This window comes from Rhineura floridana, chromosome 11 (assembly GCF_030035675.1).
Source record: "Rhineura floridana isolate rRhiFlo1 chromosome 11, rRhiFlo1.hap2, whole genome shotgun sequence".
NCBI lineage: Eukaryota > Metazoa > Chordata > Lepidosauria > Squamata > Rhineuridae > Rhineura > Rhineura floridana.
The window spans coordinates 28330660-28356372 of NC_084490.1; the positions used below are offsets into that span (position 1 = coordinate 28330660).

A 25713-nucleotide genomic window follows, 5' to 3' on the forward strand; every position below is an offset into this window, starting at 1 on the left:
TGTCATTCTGCAACATATGGAGGGTCACAGGTTACTGTTTTCAGATTGCAAACTTGCACACAGGCTCCAAAAGGTTGGTGACCCTCCTTTGAGAGTTGAATCTTCAAGAAATCCTAGCAACATACAAGCTCTCTGTCCAAACATAACCCACCCATCTTAATGATGGGTGTGGGGCTTTTTGTTAGCAGATCATCTTGTTGGGTGCAATCCAGTTTCATGTGTGTCAAAGAGAGTTTTCCTTGCAAGCAAAGATCTTTGTACAATAGCTGGGTATGCTATTACAATATTAACAGACTATGGTTAATATGTAACTTATCCATCTTTCTTTCAATTTTCCTGGTCAATGTCCAACATTATTTTCTGTTTTATGTTTTCTCCTCTGCAAACTCTAATTTCACTTTCATTTGTGCTAGAACGACATACATACCAAATGCAGTTCTCTTTTCAGTAGTTGGAGGTGGAACATTTTCTACATCATCACAGTTACTTCTAATGCTCAGGAAAAGGTACATTTTTCCTTGTCCTTTTTCCCCTACAAATAATAACATAAACATGGTTGATGCGTGGAAAGAAAAAAGGGGGTGAACTCTGAGCTATGTTTCCCATGTAGTTCATGAAAGAATTTGGATTATGGCCTGCTTTTTTCTCTCCCACCATTATATCCAGCCTGGAGATTAAACTGTGTTACTGTTCAAACTGTATCCATCCTGATAGCTTCTAGGACTAACGAACCATGTATCAGTATGAACTCCCTGCAGGGTTGTTTACATGAAGAATGGAAAGTACGTTATAGCACTCAGCAAGTGGGGCTCCTGCCCAGCAATGTTGGCGCAAACATTTTTCTTAGTGCATACAATGTGCATTCGAGTAAGGCCACAAGTCAAGAAAAATAAAGTAAGAACCATTGGTTTAAATGGGGGAGTTAAGCACCTGTTTAAATCTCATCTTTTGAAATAAATTGGATTTAAAAGTGCTTAATTATAAATGGATCTTGTCTTAATATTCAAAGCCCCACACATGACTTCAGCACAACCACACTCTCCCCAGCTTATGATTCTCAGCAACTGGTATTCAGAGTTATTTACTGCCTCAAACTGTATTTTGTTTCTGCCAAATAACGCTGTTAGTAGTATTTTTGTCTGCATTGCAAATATAGTTTTTGTGGATTTAACGGTAGAACCACTTACTCAGTTATCATTTGTTCACAGTGGCCACTCTTGTCATCAAGGACAAAAACCTTTTCATCATTCTCACTGTGGTGTTTTGTTTTTTGGGGGACACTACCACACAAGTTTGTTTGTTTGTTTGTTTGTTTGTTTGTTTGTTTGTTTTAGTGGCCAGTGAAATAGAATGCTCTCTATCAGGACAATCATGTGTATATTTTCTCAGAAGTAAGTCCTGTGGAGTTCAATGAGTGTTACTCCCAGGTACATGTGTACAGAGCTTCAGTCTAAAAAGAGAATAAAATATTAACTGAATAATTCATGATTTTTAGTTTTTTAACAAGCATAAGTTGATTATGAATATACATATGTGACATTTTATATTCTACATATATTTCAATAATAAATATGCCCAACCATTTGTGAGAAAGAGCCCCATCTACACTATACATTGGAAGCAGTATCATACCACGTTAAACAGTCGTGGCTTCTCACAAAGAATCCTGGGAACTATAGTTTGTTAATGGTAGTGAGAGTTGTTAGGAGACCCTGTTCTCTTCACAGAGCTACAATTCCCTGAGTAGTTTAACACTCAATCCCTCTTCCCAGGAAACTCTCAGAATTGAGCACCCTTAACAAACTACAGTTCTCAGTTATTTGGGGAAAGCCATGACTGTTTAAAGTGGTATAATACTACTTTAATATCGCTTCTGCCCCTACCTTACACCTGCCCAGTGAGCAGAGAAGCCCCGAGATCCCTGGTCTCTCAAAAGAGATGGAAACTAATCTCAGTGCATGCTACATAGGACAACCGCGGTCTCCTAATGTCATAAGGGAAGCAGCTGATAGGAATAGCTCCTGGGCAGAGATGAAAAGAGGAGAGACTGCACTGGAGAAAGAGCATCCATTAGCATGCACCCCTTTCCACTCCATCCCCTGTGCACCTCCAGGGGACACTCCAGGAAAACAAAGAAGTATCCCCCTAATTTTGCTTTGTCATCTGTGTTAGGTTTTGCCAATTGTGCTTAGCTGCCAAGCATGAAGGAAGATCTTCCTGATAATCCTTCCATTTGTAGTACAAAACTTTATTACCACTTCAGCTTGGTTACAGGAGAAGGGGGATGGAGGTACAGCATTTAATGGGTTAAAACTAAATTAAAGAGAGTAAATCCCTTTAGGCTGCCTTTTCAATCTCTGTGATATTAACCCTTTAAATGTCCTTAAGTCAGACCAGATGGAAACAGTGAAAACAAAGAAAGATGGGCCGGGACTGCATTTGAGTTCTTTGAGTAGATCCCACTCCCGACCCCTGCTCTCCACCACTCCTCTCTGTTTATATATTTGAGTAGATTAAAGTTAAATATTCATCACTCATTGGTGTGGCCCTGGCTGAGAAAGATGGCGGCTGTTGGAAAGCAAATCTGAGATACCCCTGCAGCGTTTTTCTATTTCCAAACTATTGTACCACAAATTAACCAACAGCTTGAATTATCCACTGGGTCGGTAACTGACGAGGCTCCTGCTGCTGCATTCTGATGCAAATTCACTCTGCTATTACCCAGCTATCTCTGTAAAGATTAAGGCTGCTCACTCAAGGCCGATGGAGAGTGAAAAGACATAATGGGAAACTTTGATCTAGCGCCAGCTGTTCAAACAAACAAGAAACGATTCTAAAACTTCCCCTCATAAACTTTCTGCTCCTAGCCTCCCTATCGACAGTAATAACATCGAATAAGCTCTTTTATATATATCTATGTGGCTCAGAACACTCTGTCTCCTTTGCTTTTAACTCCTGCACTTTTAAACTTTTAACCTTTTAATTGCTGGGAATATGTTATTTACCAGGAGGAATTACAAAACTCTGGGCTTGGCCCCTACGGAACTTGTCTTCCACTCCAAGAAACTTAAGCAAACCAAGATAAAGTCCTTTTTTGGACCCAGAACTGACCCGGGGAGCCCAGAACCTGTGGGGGATAAGAAAAGTCCTGAGGGAAATGAGGCAAGTGAGGTTTTCAGCTCCAGAACCCTTATACTGGATGGGAACAAAGTACCTACCCTGACATCACAAGTACAAATCCAAGAGACTTCTCCCTTGACAAATACCCCCCTCAGTTGGTCTTTGGACCTAAAAGGAGCTGTCAACTGGGGTCCCCTGATCCTCCCTTAACAATGCTGGCTTCAGAGCTAGCTGTTGCATAGAACTGGATTCACTTAGAAATCCCCTTGCTAGCAGAAGTCTTCTCCGAACTGGAAGTGGGTCTCCAACGCCCTCCTAGTTGCTTATCTTTCAATGAAACACTGCCTACCACAGCCTCATATACCTTTCCTAAGCCCTTAGAAGATGTAAACAGAGCACTCCCAGTCGGCAATTTTCCGCTTGATTGTTGGGTTTTTATGCTAGCTAAAGACATTGATCTAATGAAGTCATTCCTGTCCGAATCTAACACTCTCCTCTCCATCCTAGTAGAGGTCTCCAGTAAGTTTTCTTGATGTGTGGGGACTGTCTCCAGGGGCACCCAGACGGCCCCTGGACCTACCAAATATCTCAATGTGCTAACCCTAAGGACTATGGGACCAGGTTGGCAGGGACTGCCTCTAGCAACATACGAAATAAACAAAATAGACAGCTTATGATGGCCAAGAGGATCCCTCCATTTAAGAAAAGCAAGAATATTAAACATTCAAAGTATAAATGCCATAGCAAAATGAATTGTACCAAGCTTTTTCAATTGTTGGATGCCACCTCTAATCCAAAGAGTGAGGTGAGATGAAAATCTCCCGCTCAGCCAGTAAGGCCGAAAGAGGACAAACCTGCCATGAATGTCGTAGTCTCATCTCCTCCCTTCCTGCCTCCCGTACCTATTGATTGCCCTCAGGGTCAGACGACACTCCAACAAGATCCTTGGTCCCACATATTACAGGTAACTAACTCATCTCAACGTCGACCCCCTGTCACTAAATGGTCTCTGGTTCTCAGTCGACAGAAACTTGTTTTTTCCAATTATCCTAAACCTTGGGGTCGTATTGTACCTTATGATCATAAAATTCATCTTTTGGAAATCCCAGAAATAGTTACCCCAGGTCTTTTTTCCTTGGGAGACATTCTCCGAGTGGAATATCTATATTACAATCACTCCACTGCTCGGACAGTAGTGACCTTTAAATTGTCTGAGAAAACAAGCCAGCTATTTAACAGCAGATGCGCTCTATACCCAATCAGCATTACAACAGCTAGATTCTTTGAAAACTTTGCCCCTCCCCAACCGTTACTCAGCCGCTCTTCTTTACCATCTAAAAAACCCTGGACATTGCCACTTCATGTACCAGCGGAGAATCTAATAACATTGGATGATGATATTGTACTGCCCCCATTTCATCGAGTGCCATGTCCTCCGGCAACCCCCGAGCAATTATCTGTTGACCTTGACTTAAACCATAGTTCAGGGAGCGCTGTTGGTAACGATGAGCTCTATGACGAAGGAAAAAATCTATTTGAAGCCTACGCCTTGCTACTGCCTGCAGCCCAAACAGATATAGTTGGGAGACTGCAAAGACTAATTTCCCAATTAAAGCAATTGCCCAGAAACTCCAGCTGCTACAGGGGACAGAGGTCACTCCCTCTACCCCGGCTCTGGACCCAAGACCTTCAGAAAGTAACCTTTATGGCCCTCGCTCAACTCTAGCGGAAATTAGTCTACCAGCAATGAAGATAATTGAACCCTCCATAAAGAAAAATCAGGCTCATTTACCTCCAAGGACAACAGTAACATCAAGCTCTCCATCTATCTGGACAGATATGAGATGGCTAAACCCAAATGAGGAAGGCTGTCCACAAAAAGCCCACCCCAGGGCCCTTTTCCGGTTCTTAATCAGATACCCATATCCAACGTCTGCCGGATGGATGCAACTTTAGAAATAATTGAACCTTTAGTGACTGAATTACCTCCAACTATTTGCGACAATCATATGCAGAAAACTTCTACAACCCATCATCCTACGCGAGGTAATCCTACTAAGCCTTGACTAGAGTCCACCAGTCCGACTTCCCGTCTAAGATTCCTTTCTTGGAATATTGCAGGATGGAAGTCTAAAAATACAGATCCCTCCTTTACGGACCACTTAAACAAGCATGATATCGTCTTCCTCCAGGAAACTTGGTGTACTGAGGCACTAGAACTTGATGGCTTCTCTGTTTATTCAATGGCAGCTACGCCTAGTGATAAAGGCTGCCACCCCAAAGGTGGCCTGAGTGTGCTGACCGCTATAAACCTTAGAGCCTGCACCACTACTTTAGACTATCTACCAGGCCTCGCCATGTTGTTAGTCCTTAAGTTCCCTTGGATATGCTTGTTATTAATAAATGTCTACCTTCCATCGACTCACCAAAGAAGCCGAATTAGCAAAATCTTCCACAAATTAGAGGCCTATATAGACAAGCAGTCATTGCTGTACCGCCTGGCGAAGGTGGTGTTAGTGGGTGACTTCAATGCTAGATTAGGTCCTAGTGACGATGCTCTGTATGCTCATTTTCACGAAGTCCCCCCTACTCTGCATGAGTTTCTTTTTCTTCCAACTCGCCACTTTAAAGACCCAGGTGTTAATTATGCTGGCTTTTGTCTTATACAATCACTTTTTAGACTGAACCTTGTTTTAGTAAATGGATCTGTGAAAGGTGATAATAACAGTGAATTTACCTATCTGTCCGGCTTAGCAGCTTCAACTATAGACTTCTTTATCGTATTCATTGATCTCTTCAGTAAACTTTCAATATGCATTGTTGATGACCGCCCGAACAGTGACCATCTTCCCCTGACTTTACTGATATGCTGTGTTTCCTGTATCACCCACATTGATCAACCTATAACGTTGGATATGGTCCCAGATGTAAGAGCCTCGCGCATCAGATGGACACAAAAATTGGAAAAGGATCTGAAAGCGTTACTGGATTTGCATTGCTGACTTCATTGCCATGAACAGCTCATTGAAGAAATTGCTTGTAGAAAAATATAAGGAATATAGAATACAGGATTTGCCAGGTCTCCCGGCTGAGTGCCTTGCATTAAAAAAGGAATACAAACTCCTAATTAAACGGGGGGGGGAAGCAGCCCAGATTCATCTCTGGCAGTCTTTGATTGCCGCTTCCAGGTCTAAAAACATGTCTGTCTTCTGGAAGCTTGTGTCTGGAGGATGGGTAAAAGAGCCCACCGTAGTGAATTACCATATCCCTGCAATTACATGGGAGTTATACTTTCAGGACATTTTCTCCTCTTGCCAATTAAGAACAAAAAGGTCAGAGATTCCTCCAACTGACCTACCAACCTGGCCCCCAGTCTCTGTTAGTGAGATAATTTCCCTAATTGCTAGCTTGAAGCTGCACAAAGCACCAGGACCCGACAATATTATCCCAGAGGTAATTAAAGCTAATCCTGAGTGGTGGGCCCCGGTCCTAGCAACCCTTTTCACAAGTATTGATCAAACCCTTTGTATCCCAGAAGATTGGAGTTATGCCACAGTTATTCCAATTTTTAAAAAGGGCAGTCGGTCAGAGCCAGCTAATTATAGGCCTATTACCCTCCTGAACATCCTGAGTAAGCTATATGCTAACCACTTACTAACTAAGCTCCAGTCTTGGATGGAACAGGAAAATATCCTGGAGGAGGAACAAGCTGGTTTCAGGGCAGGTCGCTTCCCCCTGGATCATGTCTTTGTGCTACAACACCTCATAGAAAAATATTCTGCCAAGCCAGGGGGATTCCTTTATGTCGCCTTTTTCAATTTTAAGGCCGCGTTTGACTCCATCCCAAGAGACAAACTCTTGGCCAAACTTGAATCTACCTCCATGGACAGACGCCTACTAGCTCTGATCCGTGGCTTTACCAAAATACCCAAATTCGGATCAGATGCAATCGTGTGGGTAATCTTACTAAACCTATTGCCACTCTTAAGGGAGTCAAACAGGGCTGTACCTTGGCCCCAACCCTTTTCAACCTTTATATTAATTCCCTAATTAAAAGCCTGATGCAAAGTCCTACACATCACCCTACCTTACCAAATAGATCTATATCGATATTACTGTATGCTGATGATGCAGCCCTTCTATCGCTGTCAAGCACTGGTCTTCGCTGCTTATTAAGAGCTCTTTCTACTTATTGCACTAAGGATCTGCTGGTGATAAATCACAGCAAATCCAAGGTTGTAGCCTTCACTAGGAAGAGGTTGCAACATTGCTGGCATGTAAATGGCATTCCCATCGAACAAGTTTCATCATACAGGTATTTGGGAATTACTCTTCACTCTTCTGGACTCTGGCACTTGTAGGCAGCGAATGCTAGAGCGATTGCTAAAAGGACTTCCAAGGTTCTTCTATCTTTTTTCTGTACGAACGGTGGCCAATATGTGCCATCCGCGCTACAAGTGTTCTCCGCTAAAGTGATTTCGCAATTGCTATATGGTGCCCAGATAAGTATCTATGGTACCTGTACTCCTTTAGAAACTTCAATCTAAGTTCCTTAGGAGCATCTTTGGCACCCCTTCCTGTGTATCTAACGCAAAATTGCGCCTCGAAGCTGGCCTCCCAACCATCGAGGCTCGCATATGGATACTTAAATTTAGGTATTGGTTCAAATTGATCTCTGCCCCAGTGGGATTGGCCCCACTTGTGTTGTTGGATTCTTATCAATCTAAATGGAAGAAATCTCTATCCTCTAAACTTGCTCTTTTAGGTTTCTCCCCTCCAAATATTTTAGCCTCTGGACCATCTAAGGCTCTGGTGGATATTACGCAGAGGATTTTTGATGTGGATTTTCAATCCCTTTTATCCCTTATCGGTTATAACTTTGTTTTTAATCCACTTTTAAAGCCTTTCTCCCCGGCGCAGTATTTAATCTCCCTCCACACTTCTAGGCTCAGAATGGCATTCACATTGGCCAAATATAACGTTCTGCCATCTGCTCTTTTAGAGGGAAGGTTCCGCAAATTCCCTTTGCTGAACGATATTGCCCATGTGATATTGGTGTTATTGAGACCGTAAACCATGTCCTATTAGAATGTATATTTTATAATGATCTCCGCAGATGGTTTATTACCCCTTTTCTTCAGAATTTGCCAGGCAGGGATGTAACTTTTTATGTGCATTACTTCTTTGCAGATACAGACCCCCGTATTACATATAAGGTTGCAAACTTTTTTGCTGCAGCCATTGATTTATGCAAACTGCTTATAACCCAGAGACCGCTGCTCTCTGCAACATCTGTCTAAATAGTTTGTATATACATACTTTTTTGGATAAAATAATGTGCTTTCAATGTATAGTATAAACACAGCCTATAGGCAGGTCAGCTCGCTTCAGCAGCACATATACCAAAATAAATGGTTTGGTCCCTTTGAAACAGTTGGATAGAAGGCAGATTGTGGCAGTAGCTACAGTTGTACAGAGAAGATTAAATGCCCAGTTCCTTAATTTTGATTCAAGTGGGTTGTTATGGTATGTTTGGATTGACATAAATGTATTTGTACATATTTATTTTTGTTGGCATTGTTGCTATTGTTTCAGATCAGAACTGTTTAAAGAAAAACAAGAGGCATGGATCTCAAGGATTCCTTCTATGCTGTGATCCTGGGAGCACTAATAATGGTAAAGAGGAACTCCAGAGAGGTGCTGTATTCTGATAGACTTGGTAAAGAAGAACTTAAATACAGGTTGTGATCCAAAGCTCCATGTGTACATGGGGCTCCCATTGCTTCAGAGTAGATGAGTCCCTGAAAATACATGGAACTTTCCCCCCTTCCATAACTCACACTGAGGAAGCTTCACTTGTACACATCAGTTTAACAGCATCAGAAGGCATGTGTCTGCCTTTGAATTGTGTTTCTTTCACAGATGTTGAGGGAAACCAGGAACAAGGCTTGCCCAGTACATAAGCAAATGAATTATTCTTATATTCGAGCATGTTACTCTTGTTTAAAATATTAGTACACTGTGATAATGTACTATGAAAATTGTGAGTTATTGCTCAAAAGGAAGAAAAGGTTCTAGAAATGGTTGAAGGGAGACTTTATGAATGTAACATTGCAAGAGCAGATGGCAGAATCAGCTTGGTAGGAACTATCAATCTCAACATTAGTAAATGATTTAAAATTAGTAAATTATTTAAAGTGTTTGAAGGCAAGGCCTCCCTTTCACTGGATAGAATAGCTATTTGAACTATTAAGCTGTGGTTCCCAAACCTTTTTCCCCACTTGAAAATTGCTGAGGGTCCTGGTGGACCACTTAAGGATTTTTCTGCCAATTGTAGCAATTGTAATGTGCTGTGCTAGATGCTGTATTTTTAATTGTATTTTTATTGCTTCTTTTATTTCTTATATATTGTATTTTCTAGTATTCCATGGAATTCAGTCTGTAATTCAATAAAATACAGTATAAGAAATAAAAGAATCAATACAGATAAAATTAAAATCAATATGTATATTCAAAGCAATGGCTGTACCATCTCCCATGTTCAACCACAAATCTACAGACGTGTCACAGACCACTGGAATGAAGCTTGCAGACTAGTGGTGGTCCATAGACCAAACCCCTGGTGTAAAGGATACCTATAAATCAGGGATGGGGAGTCTGTGGCCTTACAGATCTTGTTGGACTCCAACCCCAGTCATCCCTGAACGTTGGACATGCTAGCTGGAACTGATGGCATATCAGTCCAACACTGGAGGGCCACACCTTAGTTCCCTTTCCATGCAGTAGCCATTTGCCAGACTACAGTGATGTTACCCAGTTCTGCAACTGACCTTCATGCATCCAGAGTCATGGAGGAACTAACTTCATCCCCCTACCCAAGAATCCAAACATCTCAATCTAGACCTTTTTGTAGTTCAGCATCAGCTTCAAAGTCTCATCAAAACGCATCAGCTCTAAGTTGAAAACTTATGCAACTGATTTTTCAAGGAAAAATGCATCTGTCTGTTCCTGTAAGTGCCAATTACAGGCTACCTTTTGAAAACCTTTTTTAAAAAGTATGCTTTTGCTGGTCACTTTCAATTTAAAGGAAAGGCAGCTGCAGAGCTTCAATCCAGAACATGTTCCCAGTTCAGACTGGGGTGGGCATGCCTGGTTCTTGCCAATCACCCTGAAGGTATTTGCTGCAGCACCTTCAGGAGCAAATAGCAGCCAATAGGAGGGAGGGATTTTCAAGAGGAAACTGTCTTGCAGCCCCTGTTCCAGAGCACATTCTGGATCAGGGCCCCATGGCTGCATTTGCTCCAGAAAAAACTTGGCCAATTTAAAGACAATTTTATAAAGGTATGAATAATACAACCTGGAAAGAACTGGAAAGAAAACTCTAAGGTTAGACTTTTGCTCATGTGAAATGATAATACCATAACGGTCTGATAACTATAGAGGACCTCTTCGGAAATGAATCTAATGATTTTTTTTACTGAGATCACGTTTCACAGAAAAGTATTTACTAAAGCCCTAATAAATTCAGTCATTCTCTCCTAGCAAGTTATAATTCGTCAGGAGGGCAAGGATCTAGGGCTCATTTCATTAGACAAACAAATACAACAAAAAGTATACATTGTCTGACAATGGCAACTGAACCCAACCCCAGAAATTCCAATAAGATTGGCCTGACGCACCTCATGAGACTGCTGTGCAACTGATGTGGAGGGCACATGTCGCAGTGGGTCACAAAGCACTCATTCCATAGCTGGTTCCCAGTTATCATAAGGCTTTGAACTACTTGAAATACAAGGGATTGAAACTGAAGCCTACTGCATGTAAAGCATATGTCCACAGGGTGTTCTGGCAGGATTGTAAAGGTTTCTACTGGTTATAAGGAATTCACTCATTTTCCATTCTTTTCTTTATTTTCTGAAGCTCCAACTGGGAGCATCACATAATGAAGAAGGACACTTTCAGCCGGACTTAAATCTCTCTACTGCAGGTAATGATGACTACTGTCTCATAGAAAAGTAAGGCATGCTTTATAAATTATGTATATTGTACAGTAAAAACTCCTCTACCTCAAAAATTGTCTTTATGCCAGCAGTGTTTTCCCAAAAGCACCACCCTAGTGGGGCTTCTTTCCAGATAAGGGGTTATAGGAATGCACCCCAAATTAAGAATCCTTGTCATCTGTGCCAGTATTCCTGAGTCAATGAGATGGAAAGGCCTTGCCATAGCTGAAGAGATGGCTCTATAGGCTCCATCATTTTTTATAGAGATTGTCCTCACAAAGAAGTAGAGGTGGCAGCAAAGTTCTGCCAAGCCAAGCAGGATCAGAGAACTTTGGGGGTTTGTGAAAGATTTCAAAAACCTTGAATTCTTCTCTGGCTTGGAGAAGCTGAGCTGGAGAAGAATCCCTAGCTTCCCTCTGTCTGTCACCACAAACCATCCCCATCCCCAAAGCTCACTTTACCAGCCCCAGCCCCCACAGTCCCAAACACTCTGCCCACTTCCCTTCCCTTTCCTGGCAAGTGGTGGTAGTAGGAGAGCAGCAGCAGTCCACAAACAGAGGAGAGGAAGAAGGTTCCTCCGTTGCCTTTCTTCCATTTTAAAGGCCAAAACACCACTCTGAACTGGGCTCAGAAATAAACTGGGAGCCAGTAGCAGCACCTTTCTGCGCTAATTGGAGTTTTTAAGCAATCTTCAAAGATAGTCGCACACATAGCATATTACAATAGCCTAACCGGTAGGTGAACAGAGCATGGGTAACTAGGCCAAGCTATCTCTGACCATATAGTTGCAGCTGATGGCAGTGGTGGCTGGTGGTTCCATGGCAGTGGGGCAGTGGACTCCCCTCTGGGTTTTTCATGGAGCTGTCCAAGGTGCTGAAGCTTATTCCCAAAATAGGTTTCAGCATCTTAGACAGCTCCGTGAAAACACATGCTACCACCACTACTCACAACAAAACAAAAACTCAAGGCACTTTTGGGAATGGGGAGAGCAGGCAAGATGGGGTTATGGTAGTGGTGTTTTTTGTGAATTATTCTTGGAGGACAGGAACAGGGTGAACTTGAATAATTTCTCAATTAATCTGGGTGAACGGGGGAGAGTTCACCTGAGTGTACAAGAACTAGAGGCTATTTGCTGTTTGCCATGAGTAGTGCAGCTGTTCTTTGAAATTTGCTATTCTCCATATTTGTCATGCAGATCTCCAACTGAAAGTGCTACCTTGTAAATAGCTTAGAGTTTTATTATATTAAGCAACTGATAAATGGGTTATATATAAATATATAATATATAAACTGCATATAAAAAGCATATATCAGGGAAAAGTGAATACACAAATGAGTATATTGGTGAAAAAACATACAAAAGTGCATTATATTAGGCAACATTGTGTAAAATATGTATATTATGATAAATGCACATGAGAAAAATCACAAATTGATGAACAAATTGGTTGAATGGAACAATATTGGAAAAATGAAGAACTGAGAGAAATTGAAACTGATGGATTTTCCCTTCCCTAGCTGTGGTCCAGATCTTCAGCCAAGCAATGCCCCCTAATGGGCCACATCGTGAAATCCCTTGGGACAACCAAATCACATGCAGAGTTCCCAGATCAGCAGTACTGGCATGTACACTTCCCATATGACATCCTAGAGTATGTTGAAAGGGCCGTTGTGAGGTGATGAAGCTTTAGAAAGATTTAGTTCAGGCCTACCTTCATGTTTTGTTATTTCTGTTTTCCAGACAACACTTCCTCAGATTCTGCACCTATGAACTCTGCATCCTGGGGATTGCTTGCAGCAGCCCTTCTACTTCTTCTAGCATTTGCTGTCACATTATATTTCTTATGTAAAGGTACAGTAACCATATCATTAGTAATGGGTTGGCTGCACTCAATTTTCTCCTGCATTTGCAGATGGCCAATTAGAGGTAGCGCTTTAGGTTCTGTTTCAGGAGTTGCGATTCAACCCCCCAAAGCAACACCATAATCGTTTCAGTGGGAGGGGGTGTAACAATTTACCCTCCAGCTTTTGATGGTGGCTTTAGGGGTATAACAGCATAGCACAGTCTGACACCATTCTTTCCTCCCTGAGACACTAATGTGCATGCACATGCTAACATCCTTCCCAGGGGCACTCTGGGAAAGAAGGATGCCGACCACATGTGCTCCACCACTACTGCTGAGCCATCAAAGTCACCGCCAAAACTGGCAGCACAAAAAAGCCCCATGATTTTCAAAACATATCAGTGATACTTGAATTATACTTCAGGTGACCTGGATTTGCACAATATTGTAAGCTCCTACTCAGGTCCATTTACAAAACTATAACTAATGTTCAGTGCTTTGTATTTGTTTTCTGATTCTCCTTAAAGGAGCTCTGTGACTCAGTCCTGTTTGGGCTTGTTGTCTTTGGATCCTCTTACTTGAAATGAGGAGTGGCCAGTAATGAATTCAGTGATAAGGAAAGGATTATTGCAGTTGTCTGCCTCATTGAGCTACATCTGCAGGGAGCCGGTGGAAGAGGTTCTGCCCCTCAAAATTACCTGTCACATTTTAAACTCTGGGACAATTCACACATGCAGATTCATCACTCTGTGAGTGCAGCACCGAATGGGGATTTGCAAGTCAAATCCTATCACATGCTTCTAAGCTGCGCTCATAAAATCTTACCTGTATGTGTTCATACAAGTAATTGCCCTCTCACTCACAAAGAAACGGGGCATTAGGTTTGGAAGGTTTGCATGATAGGGCACTTTCTGAACCCAATTCCTCTCAGGCATTTTATTTATTTTATTTATTTATTTAATTTCATTTATAAACCGCCCATAGCCAGTGGCTCCCTGGGCGGTGTACAACATACATTATGATACAATAAATCAGCAAAAATCACAAGTATAAAATACAAATACATAATAACACAACGATATTTAAGATAACTGAAGCATTAAGACATTAAAATACATAACAAAATATGAAAATGTATTAAAATGCATTAAATTGCCTGGGAGAATAGGAAGGTTTTAGCCTGGCGCCGAAAAGATAACAATGTAGGCGCCAGGCGTACCTCCTCGGGGAGACTGTTCCACAATTCGGGGGCCACCACAGAAAAGGCCCTGGATCTTGTCATTACCCTCCGAGCTTCTCGATGACTCGGTACTCGGAGGAGGGCCTTAGATGTCGAACGAAGTGTACGGGTAGGTTCATAGTGGGAGAGGTGTTCCATCAGGTATTGCGGACCCACACCGTGCAAGTCTTTATAGGTCAATACCAGCACCTTGAATCTGGCCTGGAAACAAATCGGCAACCAGTGCAAATGGGCCAGAACAGGTGTAATATGTGAGGACCGATTGGTCCTCGTCAACAGTCTGGCTGCTGCGTTTTGCACTAGCTGCAGCTTCCGAACCGTCTTCAAGGGCAGCCCCACGTAAAGTGCATTACAGTAATCCAATCTAGAGGTCACTAGAGCATGAACAACTGAGGCGAGGTCGTCACCGCCAAGATAGGGGCGTAGTTGGGCTACCAAACGAAGATGGTAGAACGCATTCCGAGCCACCGAGGCTACCTGAGCCTCGAGTGACAAGGAAGGATCGAAAAGAACCCCCAAACTACGAACCTGTTCCTTCAGGGGGAGTGTAACCCCATCCAGAACAGGATGAACATCCTCCATCTGTGCGGAAAAGGCACTCATCAACAGCGTCTCAGTCTTGTCTGGATTGAGTTTCAGTTTATTAGCTCCCATCCAGTCCATTATCGCGTTCAGGCAATGGTTCAGCACATCAACAGACTCACCTGAAGAAGATGAATAGGAGTAATAGAGCCGCGTGTCATCAGCATATTGATGGCAACGCACTCCAAAACTCCGGATGACCGCACCCAGAGGCTTCATGTAGATGTTGAAAAGCATGGGGGACAGAACCGATCCCTGAGGGACTCCACAATGGAGAGTCCAGGGTGTTGAGCAATGTTCCCCAAGCACTACCTTCTGGAGACGATCCGCCAAGTAGGAGCGAAGCCACTGCCAAGCAGTACCCCCAACTCCCAACTCCGCGAGTCTCTCCAGAAGGATACCAGGGTTGATGGTATTTTAGTGATGAGGAGGGGATTCCTTCTTGCTGCTGAAAGGAAATTTTGTAGAGGGAATTAGACGATGCACACTACAGGTGACATATGCTCCTGGCCAAATTACCTCCCCCACTTTAGGCCCCATGCTGAAGGCAAGCAAACAACAATCCTCTTTGTTCCCTTCAGCTTTATAAACTCCCAGTCCAGGCTGGCTGAGAGCTTGCAACTGTGCACCAGCGCAACCCTCATCTTTGGCTACGTTGGTGCAGTTTGAAGGACAGCAGGTCTACCTATCCTTTCAATCCAGGTGCTCTCTACCATTTGTGGAAAAAGCTCCTCCCTTTCTTCTTCTGCATTTTGACTTCCAGAGTGCCCCTGTCTGGCCCACCTGTTCTTAACAAATAGTGTAATAATTGCCACCTTCTGGTCTGGTACTTGTAATGAAAAATATGAAGCCCATTTCACCCATAAACATGCATTGACTTTCAGTGTTCTTCTTCTAGGGCAATGTACGAATTCACACAGTAGACCCCAAGAAGAACGGGAAAAAATAATACCAGGTGAGGCTCCTGCTTGAGTTACTCTAATGCTGTGCTTCTGAATATTTATGGCTTCTGGATATTCATGTATTTCTTATATTTACACCCTACCCTTTAAAAAACTTCACAGGGTGCCTATAAGAGCCACATTCCCTTCCAGGCAACCTTCCAGAGGCAATGCCAGGGATGGGTGTGCCCAAAGAAAAAAGTGGGTGGAGCAATGAATGGGAATTTTATCTACAGCAGGCTAGTTTCTGCACACACTCACACATCCCTCTCTGTCCGCCAGGCAGGCAAGAACCATTATCATGATTCATGGGCACATTCCAACCAGGCAAAAGCCCTCAAAGAGGATGTAAAGGTTGGTGATGGGTGTTGCATGGTGAGAGTCCTGAGGGCCAGAAACAGAGGCCCAGAGGGCCACATTTGATCCCTCAGCTTGTGGTTTTCCATTCTTACTTCAAACTTAACAGAATATGGTTCCTACTACTTTCAAATAAGTAAATAAATACTGTACAATGTTTGTTTGTTTTTTGTTCTGTATTACACCTTTTTATTGATTGGTGGAAGAATAATAGAAAGAATCATTTTTAGAATCCCAAAGAAGCAATGTGAAATAAACACATTGCAAACTCACCGATACTGTTTGCTACACAGTTTGGTTGTTATTATATTTACTTTCTATGTTACTTGAGAAAGACACTTTCTTTAAGAAGTCGTTTACATGATGAGTTTAAATAGTCAAAAGATAGCAATTCATCCCATGCATCTCTATGAATCACCCACATTCCAAATACATGGCGCACTGTTTTATTTTGAAAATGTGTTCTCCCCATGAAAAAAAGCATCCATTTTACTTTTCAGAACAATTCTGTAGGAAAAAAGCATGTCTTGTAAAACATTCTGCAATTTTTAAATTATTGGTATTCATTATAAAGTAAGCTGCAGTACAGTTATTAAAGTGAAGGCACAGCTGTGCCTGCAGACTTCCATTCTGATTTGAAAAGAGAGTACAATTAGAAGGAAGTGTAAAGGGAAAGAGGGGATCAGTGAGGAAAAGCCAGAAAGACTTGTGGCTGAGGGCGGTGGTGGTGGTGAATCTGACAAGCTGTGATTCCAAAGCGGATGCACCTGATTTGATCTGCCCAGATCGATCTAGGGATAGGGGTAGGAGTTTACTCTGGAATCCACACATTGCTGGATTGGCACAGGAGGCAGTCTGAGGACTGAATGCTTCTCTTCCTTTGTTAGTCTTAAAAAGTAGCTGCCTAAGCTGCTCCTGCCACTGCAGACGTTGCAATCAATATAGCTAGCCCCCCTCAGAGTGAGGGGTCTTGATAATGTACCATCACTCTCAAGGGTTGATTAATTTTTACATTAAAAAAATTCCATGTGGATTTTTAATAATTTATATGGCTTTGTCCTTCAAAACGGCCACAAAAATTCAATGGAATGGACTCCCAGTCCCATCCATTGATAAACTGGTACGACATAGATTTTGTCCTCAGCCCATCCCTAGTTGTAGCTCTTCATCCCAGAAACAAAGTAGGCACCATCAGCTCTCCTGACATCCCTTGATGAGGACAAGCTAATACATCTGAAGGATATGTCACATTTATCTCTCAAGAGCGCAGTTTTTTTCTAAAAAAAATTATCCCTATTGAAATCATATGTACTTATTCTTTTCTTTCTCTCTCCCCCTCCCTTTATTTTTGCAGACAAGTTAAAGGAAGAAAATGGTAAGTCTTGCAATATCTTTCAGCTTTTAAACAACCAGAATCCCAAGGGGGTCTGAATAAAAGTAACGTTACCCACTTTGCCATCCTATATGGTGGGAGGTTTTCTTCAGCAGCTTAGTTCTACTGAAACTTTGCACATGTCCTGGAACTATGTGCCTAGTTTGGCTTTTTTCTGCACAATGAGCATTGTGCCATTGCCAAGCAGTCATACTCAGCTGTGATGTTAGTGTCATGGCATCACCTCCTAGGGAGGAATGGCAGCCAGCAGTGTTCTCTCTCTCTCTCTCTCTCTCTCTCTCCAAAACAAACAGACATTGAAGACTTCAGAAAAAGCCAGCAGTGTAAGCAATACACCCACCTAAAATATTTTCCCCATTACTCTCCATCCCAATAAACTACCCTTTCATTTTGGCCCAACCTGATGCAAGGTTCTCTACATCTGATGGTAGGGATGGGTGAGAATTTCGATTCAGTCTGCATTTCTAGCAGAATTTATCAAATTCACAATTTCCAAAACAATGTGAGAACCAAAACACCACCATCCTTTGAAATTCACATTTATTAGAATTTTTGGGATGTAGTTCGCCAACTAAACATTTACAAAAATGCATATATTAGGGGAAAGTGTGCATAAAAATGAATACATGAGTGAAAATAACATGCAAAAAGGCATGATGAGAAATGGCTTGCAAAAATGTGTGCATTTTCAAAACTGCTTGCAAAAATGTGATTGTTAGGAGAAATTGGGACTAAGATGGTGGAGAATTTTCATGAGGATTTCTTTTTTAAAAAATCACAGTTGAAAAATGTATAGAACTGAATTAAACATTGGAAAAATGAGAAACTGGGAGACTGAAACAGACAGATCTTTCCAACCCTAATCAGTGGAAGGTTTTGTTTTTTTAAGATACAACCCTTTGTTGCTTATTGCGGCCTATTGCCGAAATAAACACAGACACCGTTCATTGGGTAAATCATGGGCCACTTTATTAAAAACAGAGTCAATTATAACCAATGAACCTGCAGAGGGACAATACAGTGCGGGGGAATTCAGCTGATCCAGGCGAAGCCTGCTTGCAGCTATAGGGCAACCAAACCTTGCCAGAGCCTGGGGCTGCCCTGTGCCAGGCCCCAGCTCCGGCCACACCCTGAAGATGTGTAGGGGGTCCAACCCGCATCACCACCCCCCGGAGCCGCGAAACTCCGAGCGGATGAGGCACGTTGGCCCCAAAAGCGGCCCGTGTTCTGCCCCCCCGGGCCGTATAGCCCAGAGCTGCAGGCCCCCGGACCGCCAATCACCCCCAAAGGTGCCTAAAGGTGTCACCTAGCTGCCCTTTCCCTTTTAACCTTTCCCCCGCGCTTCCTTGCCACTAAAGGGGGACAAGCCTCTGCTTAGTCTCCCCTTGCCCCACACCCGATAAGAATCCGGTGCACACCCCTCTGCAGGTCCATTAGGAAGATGTCATTGCCCTCGTCAGTCAAGTGCACGCCATCTGGCCTAAACAACTCCAGCCTATCTTGCTTGATCTCTGGGTGGTGTATGACAGAACCCCCCAGGCCCTTCATGGCCCTCTGAATCTGCCTATTAACCTTTTTCCAAGCCCTGTCCATTCCCCATGGGTCATCAGCCCAATTCCACGTCCTGCGCGGCAGGATGTCGGACCATACCAAGTGCACCCCAGGCCAGCGCAGCGCAATGGCCTGGAGGTCACTACATGCCTGTTCGATTAGGGCCTTGCCCCTCAACAGACCCAAATCATTACCTCCCAGGTGGATGACCGGCACTTGGGGCACTGCCCAGTCCATAGCCGACCGGAACAAGGTAGGCAGGAGGCCGTCCCAACGCATCCCCCATCGTCCCAGCCACCGCACTGAGGCCCACTGACTGAGCCCCAGCTGCGTTCCAATGCGGGACTTCGCCGCCCTGCGGCCTGCCCAGAAGATCATGCTGTGGCCGCAGAGGAGGATGCTCACTTGTTCCGATCTTTCCAAGCGGCCTGCCAAAATTGACAACATCGCCGTTAGCTGCTGGCCTCATGCATCTCCGTTAGTGGTCTAACATACGTCTTATATGCATCCGAGGACCACCTGCCCACTGCCTGCAGCTGCCCTTTGGAAAAACCCAGGTGGGCAGCGGTGGAAGCTGCACCTATTCGGAAGGAGTGTGTCCCGAACTTGCGGGCATCCACACCTAGCCGCTGGAGTGCTGTCTTTGCCACCGACCAAAATTGGTACTTGGTAAGGGGCTGGAGATCCCTGTGCCTGAACAGGTACCCTGGCTGCAGCCCGCAGGCTGCCAGAGAAATGCGTAGGGCCCTGACTGGGCAGAGCTCCTCCTGTTGGCATGGGGATAACACAATCAGGCGACCCTTTTGGCGTTGGTCCGTCTTTGACTGCCTGAGTCGCAGGCGGGCCCCCCCGCCTCCCAGCTGACATCAGAAACCTGGAGGGCCCGGAGGGAGCTATCCGTCTTAGAACCTGCCACCACCTCCCCTATTCGGAAGGCCCCGAAGAACAAGGTGAGGGCCGCAGCATGGTATAGCAGTGCCTCAAAATGGGAAGAACATAGCACCCTCCACTGTCCCCGCAGACCCAACAGTAACTCTGGGGAAAAGGGGGCGCGCGCATCAGGTGTGTGCGGGCGCTCACGGGACCACCCTTCCAGCATCCGGCGTACCCTAAAGTCACCGGAGTAGTCCTGAAAGCCCCGTGCTTTCCCTAGGAAGGATAGACCTGAGAGCTTACCTCTGATGGTCCTGACTGAAAGCCCCCTCCGCTTCTCTTCCACGCAGAACTCCATAAGATGCTCCACGGGGATGGGCCACTCCTGGGTGTAGCCTCTGGACTCCCTGAAGGTTGCCAGGTCCCTACCTGCCCCCTGGTAGCTGGCCAAAGTGCTGGGTGCCACAGAAAGGCTTATGGCCCATTCTGATTTGGTCCTCCAATCTCCCATAGCGCTGGGGATACCACGTCCGGCTGAGCCCTTGCCCACGGTGCCAGCTGGTGAAATCTCTCCATTTGGTTCCGTGATAGAGCATCAGCAATGCTATTATCAATACCCGGGACATGGCGCACAAGGAACTGTATATTATAGCGGAGACATTGGAGCACAAACACTCGAACCAAACGCATAACATTGGGATTTCTAGAGGACAGGGTGTTGATGACATGTACTGTGGGGAGGTTGTCGCACCAAAAATGGACTGAGGAATTGCCCGGTTTGTCCGGCCAAAGGTGTACGGCCACGACAATGGGGAAGAACTCCAGAAGGGTCAGGTCTCTGGTTAGGCCAGCCTGCGCCCAATTCTGTGGCCAGCTGCCATGACACCATGAGTCATGGAAAATGACCCCAAAACCGCAGGAACCTGAGGCGTCGGAGCTCACCTGTAGCTCCGCTTCCAACAGGCGATCTTTTCTCCATAAGGAGACCCCATTGAATTCCCGCAGGAAGGTGGACCAAACTGCCAGGTCCTCCCGGAGAGCGGCTGTAACACGTGTGTGATGGTGGGGGCATGATAGGCCCGCCATGGCATCGTAAACGCGGCACAAGAATGCGCGCCTGGGTGCTACCACCCTGCATGCAAAGTTCAAATGTCCTGCCAGCTGTTGAAGTGTGGCCAATGTCACCTTCTTCGCCCCAACCACCTCTGAGATTTTCCCCTTAAGGGCCCCCAGCTTATCCTGCGGGAGCCTACAGCATTGGGCCACTGTATCGATCTCTATGCCCAGGAAAGTGAGGGTAGTGGACGGGCCCTCAGTTTTCTCAGCCGCAAGGGGAACACCCAGTTCCCCCGCCATCCCTGCGAACTGCTCCATAAATGCCTGACAGGCACCCGAGTCTGCAGGGCCCACAAACAAGAAGTCGTCCAAATAGTGCACCACTGATTGCCGGCCTGCCCGTCTCCTAACTGCTCACTCCAAGAAAGAGCTGAAGCGCTCAAAAACCGAGCATGAGATGGAGCAGCCCATAGGCAATGCCCTATCCACATAGTATTTGCCCATGAAGGCAAAGCCTAACAGCTCAAAGTCCCGTGGGTGCACAGGGAGGAGACGGAAGGCAGATTTGATGTCACACTTTCCCATGAGGGCGGCCATCCCGCAGTCCCTAACCATATGAACCGCACAGTCGAATGACGTGTAGCGGACAGAGCAGAGGTCTGATGGGATGAAGTCATTTACTGACCCACCCTGGGGAAAGGACAGGTGGTGTATAAGGCGAAATTCGCCTGGTGCCTTCTTCGGAACAAGGCCCAGTGGGGAAACTCTGAGTGAAGGGATGGGTGGTGCCGCAAAGGGGCCCAGCACGCGGCCTGCCATGACCTCCTTCCTAACTTTCCCCCATGACCGATTCCATACCCGCCACTGATTTTAGGTTGCGGGACATGAAGGGGTGCCTGGGACCCAAATAGGGAATCCGGAAACCCTCTGTAAAGCCCTGTAGCAAAAATTGGGCGTCTTGGACTCGGGGGTAACAGCAGAGCAAGCGCTGGAGTTTGGAGAGTTTAACTGGACTGGGGCTCCTTTCCTTGAGCTGCGCTAGCAGCTCCCGGTCTCCTTGCGCCAGGTGAGTCCCTGTTCCCACATCTGAAGGGGTGGCCCCTGGGGCAGGCAGCGCAGGAATGCGGGCCCCCGCATATTGCGCACTCATGTCGGAACCTGCAGGGGTTACGACCACAGCGGCCTCGGGAGCTGAACTCCCAGCAGAGCAGGCGGGGTTGAACCCCCTGCCCCGCAGGCCCGCGGGAAGGAGCTGCTGCTGCCTGGCGGGCCAGGAGGTGGCTGCTGTCCATTCTATCCCCGGCTATGGGCTTGGAGTGTGACATAAACTGTAGCCACAGGTCCGCTTCCTTTTTGTCCCAGGGGAGGGAGGTATCAAAGGCTGCCCTCATACGAAACGATTCATCATAGGCGAGCCATGCTGCCCCCTGGAACTCGGAGTAGCCCCGATATATAATATCGAGGTATTTAATCAGAATAGGGCACCTCTGTGGCTGTTTCTGCATCACCACCCCCATGTATGTCAGAAATGCAGGCAACCAATTAGCCCAAGTGCGTTCAATGCGCCGCCTCTTGGCCTTGTCAGGTTCTGCCTCTTCGCCCTTATCCTTCTCCCTCCTCACTGGTTCCCTGTACAGAAGTGAGAATAAGTCGACGTACTCCCCCTTCCAAATTTTTTCTTTTGTAGCGGGCAGCAGGTGAAAGCCCAGTGGGGCTGATGTCTCCCCGAAAGGTATAGCCCCTTCCCTCACTGAGGCCAGAGGGTCAGTGTCCTCTGCTGGGGACCAGGAGAGCTGAGCCCCCACTCCCATCCCTGTTCCGGCAGTGGCCTGCCAGACCTGCTCACAGGCCACCCCTAGCGGAGGCAGCTGTTGTGGTGTACCATGCGCCGCCCCCATGGTGATCCCCGCTTGCCCATACCGCTCGGTTTCAGCTGGTGGGGAAAAGGGCCAGTATGGGAACCCCCACGGGGGCCAGCCCCACTGGGGCTGCCCCTGTTGTTGTGCTGCCCAGGGAGACTCACCCCCTATGTTGTCCGCTGAAGGCCCATGCCTGGGCTCTGGTCCTGGGGCTGCATGTCCTGCTTCTGCTCCGGGCGCTCTTGCTGCAGCCCCACTAGGCCCTGCCTCCAGCGCGTCCAGTTGCGCTAAGATAGAAGTAATAGCCGCAGCGTTAGCCCCGCCAACTGGACGTTGCACTTTCTCCCGGGGCCGCTTGGGGGGTGGTTCCTTTGTTCTCCTAGTTGCCAGCTGGGCAGGGCCCCTCTCCAGGGCTTCTAACCTAGCCAGTATAGTGGTCCATGGTATGCCTTCCCCTTGTCCCCCATCCTCCGCAGCAGGGGGTGGGTGTCTACCCTCTGCCCTGGGGGCCCTTCCCTTCCCTTTTGGCCCACCTTGGCCTTTTTTGGGTGGCATCCTGAGCTAGAGTGTAGCCGGGTCTATCCTCACTAATGACCCCCCAAGGCCTATGTCCGTTGCGGAAGCAAGAGGGGGGGCCCAGCACCCTCACAGACCAGGTGGACCGTGTCCCCTACTTGATCCAGTCCCCTGCCTATGGCCCCCTTTATCTCACCCCAACAATCCTGACCACCTGGGCCGTTAAGCGACAAATGGGGTGGTGGTGTGCAAGATGGGGCCGGGACCCACTCAATCCAGTCCCCTGCCTATGGGCCCCTTGCAAGATGGGGCTGGGACCCACTCAATCCAGTCCCCTGCCTATGGGCCCCTTTATCTCACCCAACAATCCTGGCCACCTGGGCCCTAAGCAGCACAATGGGGGTGTTGTGCAAGATGGGGCTGGGACCCACTCCCTTGCTATGGGGTGGGTGAGGGGCTGAGAACCTTCCCACAAGGGTCCCCTGGGAAGTAATTAAAGAAAAAGAACGCAGCCACAAGGCCGCCTCGCCTGATCCGCCGCTGCCGCTAGGCCGGAGGGCTCTGTCCGCCGCTGGATGGCCGCTGGATGGCCACTGCCGCCGCACCTCCGCCACTGGACGGCCGATGGCCTAGGGCTCTCTCCGCTGCCCCACCGGGGCCTCCCACAGGCTGCACCTCTGCAGCTGCCTAGGGCTCGCCACTGCCCCAGCCACGCCACGCAGTGATAGAGCCGCGCCGACCGCTCCTGGCCGTCGGCGCTACCGCACCAAGGCTTGGCCCGCAGGAGCCCGAAGAAGCCGCGTGCGTCGGCGGGCGATTTGAGCCACGTCGCACCGCCGATGCAGGAGCCTCCGTTTGAAAATGCCGCCAAAATTTGCAGTGAGGGTGGGCGGCTGGCGGTACGGCCTTAAATGGCTGTCTGCCGCCCCGCCCCTTCGCTGCGTGCTTCATCAGCGCGCGAGCGCGCTGCGAGCACGCCTCCCTCACAAAGATGGCGGCTTGGCTGCGGCCGCAAAACTCATCCCTTCGCAGGTAAGTCCCGGCGTGGAATGGGAGTTCTAGATACCTTGGGTACCTAGATGAATGGGATGGAATTACATAAAGACAATGTAATTTATGTAACTTACGTAATTTCTGTCAATAATAAGTTATGTAAGTTATATAATTTTGCCACAGCAGGCAGCAAGAAAAATCATTCATCATCATTGGCGATCCCTCGTGGCCGAGTAAGATTGTCTTCCAAGATAAGGTCTTTAACAGTGGGTCCGTAAGTGACTGTGGAGGCCAGTTCTGGATCCACACAGCCTCCCACAGTGAGGACACAGGTTTCCAGATGGAAGATGGTCACGATGAGGATTTGTTTGACGTGCCTTCCGCTTAGCTCGTTTGTCCCGTTCGCCCTGTATCTGTTCTTCTTCGAAGTCCATAGCACCTTTGATAATAGCCGACCTCCATTTGGGATGTTCATGCGCCAAGACTTCCCAGTTCTCGATGTTCATGTTACAATTTTTGATTTGCTTTAAGAACATCTTTAAACCTCTTTTGCTGTCCACCGACATTCCATTTTACAGTAGGCTAGTTTCTGTACACACTCACACATCCCTCTCTGTCCTGCAGGCAGGCAAGAAGCATTATCATGATTAGTGGGCACATTCCAACCAGGCAAAGAGGGTGTCAGGGTTGGTGATGGGTGTGGCCTGGTGAGAGTATTGAGGGCCAGAAACAGGCCCAGAGGGCCACATTTGATCCCTCAGTTTGAAGTTGCCCATTCTTGCTTCAAACTTAATAAAATATTGTTCATAATACTTTCAGATAAGTAAATAAATACTGTACAATGTTCATTTGTTTTTTGTTCTGTATTACACCTTTTTATTGATTGGTGGAAGAATAATAGAAAGAATAGTTTTTAGAATCCCAAAGGAGCAATGTGAAACAAACACATTGCAGATGCACTGATACTGTTTGCTGCACAGTTTGGATGTTATTATATTTACTTTCTATGTTACTTGAGAAAGACACTTTCTTTAAGAAGTCATTTACATGATGAGTTTAAATAGTCAAAAGATAGCAATTCATCCCATGCATCTCTATGAATCACCCACATTCCAAATACATGGCGCACTGTTTTATTTTGAAAATGTGTTCTCCCCATGAAAAAAGGCATCCATTTTACTTTTCAGAACAATTCTGTAGGAAAAAAGCATGTCTTGTAAAACATTCTGCAATTTTTAAATTATTGGTATTCATTATAAAGTAAGCTGCAGTACAGTTATTAAAGTGAAGGCACAGCTGTGCCTGCAGACTTCCATTCTGATTTGAAAAGAGAGTACAATTAGAAGGAAGTATAAAGGGAAAGAGGGGATCAGTGAGGAAAAGCCAGA

The 25713-nt window shown here is 46.0% G+C and overlaps 1 protein-coding gene across 6 annotated transcripts in view; it reads left to right on the top strand.

Moving 5' to 3' along the window:
- Nucleotides 1-402: 402 nt before the first annotated feature.
- Nucleotides 403-25713, top strand: part of LOC133366712 (butyrophilin subfamily 3 member A1-like) — a 37930-nt gene continuing 12619 nt past the window's right edge. For 3 of the 6 annotated variants that reach the window (XM_061590125.1, XM_061590130.1, XM_061590126.1), the window contains exons 1-7: nt 403-506; nt 8716-8796; nt 11041-11107; nt 12862-12972; nt 15685-15741; nt 17439-17459; nt 17771-17800. In XM_061590125.1, coding sequence (XP_061446109.1) covers nt 8746-8796; nt 11041-11107; nt 12862-12972; nt 15685-15741; nt 17439-17459; nt 17771-17800 — 337 coding nt within the window. In that variant the 5' untranslated portion in view covers nt 403-506; nt 8716-8745. The remainder of the gene's footprint in view (nt 507-8715; nt 8797-11040; nt 11108-12861; nt 12973-15684; nt 15742-17438; nt 17460-17770; nt 17801-25713) is intronic. The other 3 variants (XM_061590127.1, XM_061590128.1, XM_061590129.1) reach the window with 2 other exon arrangements.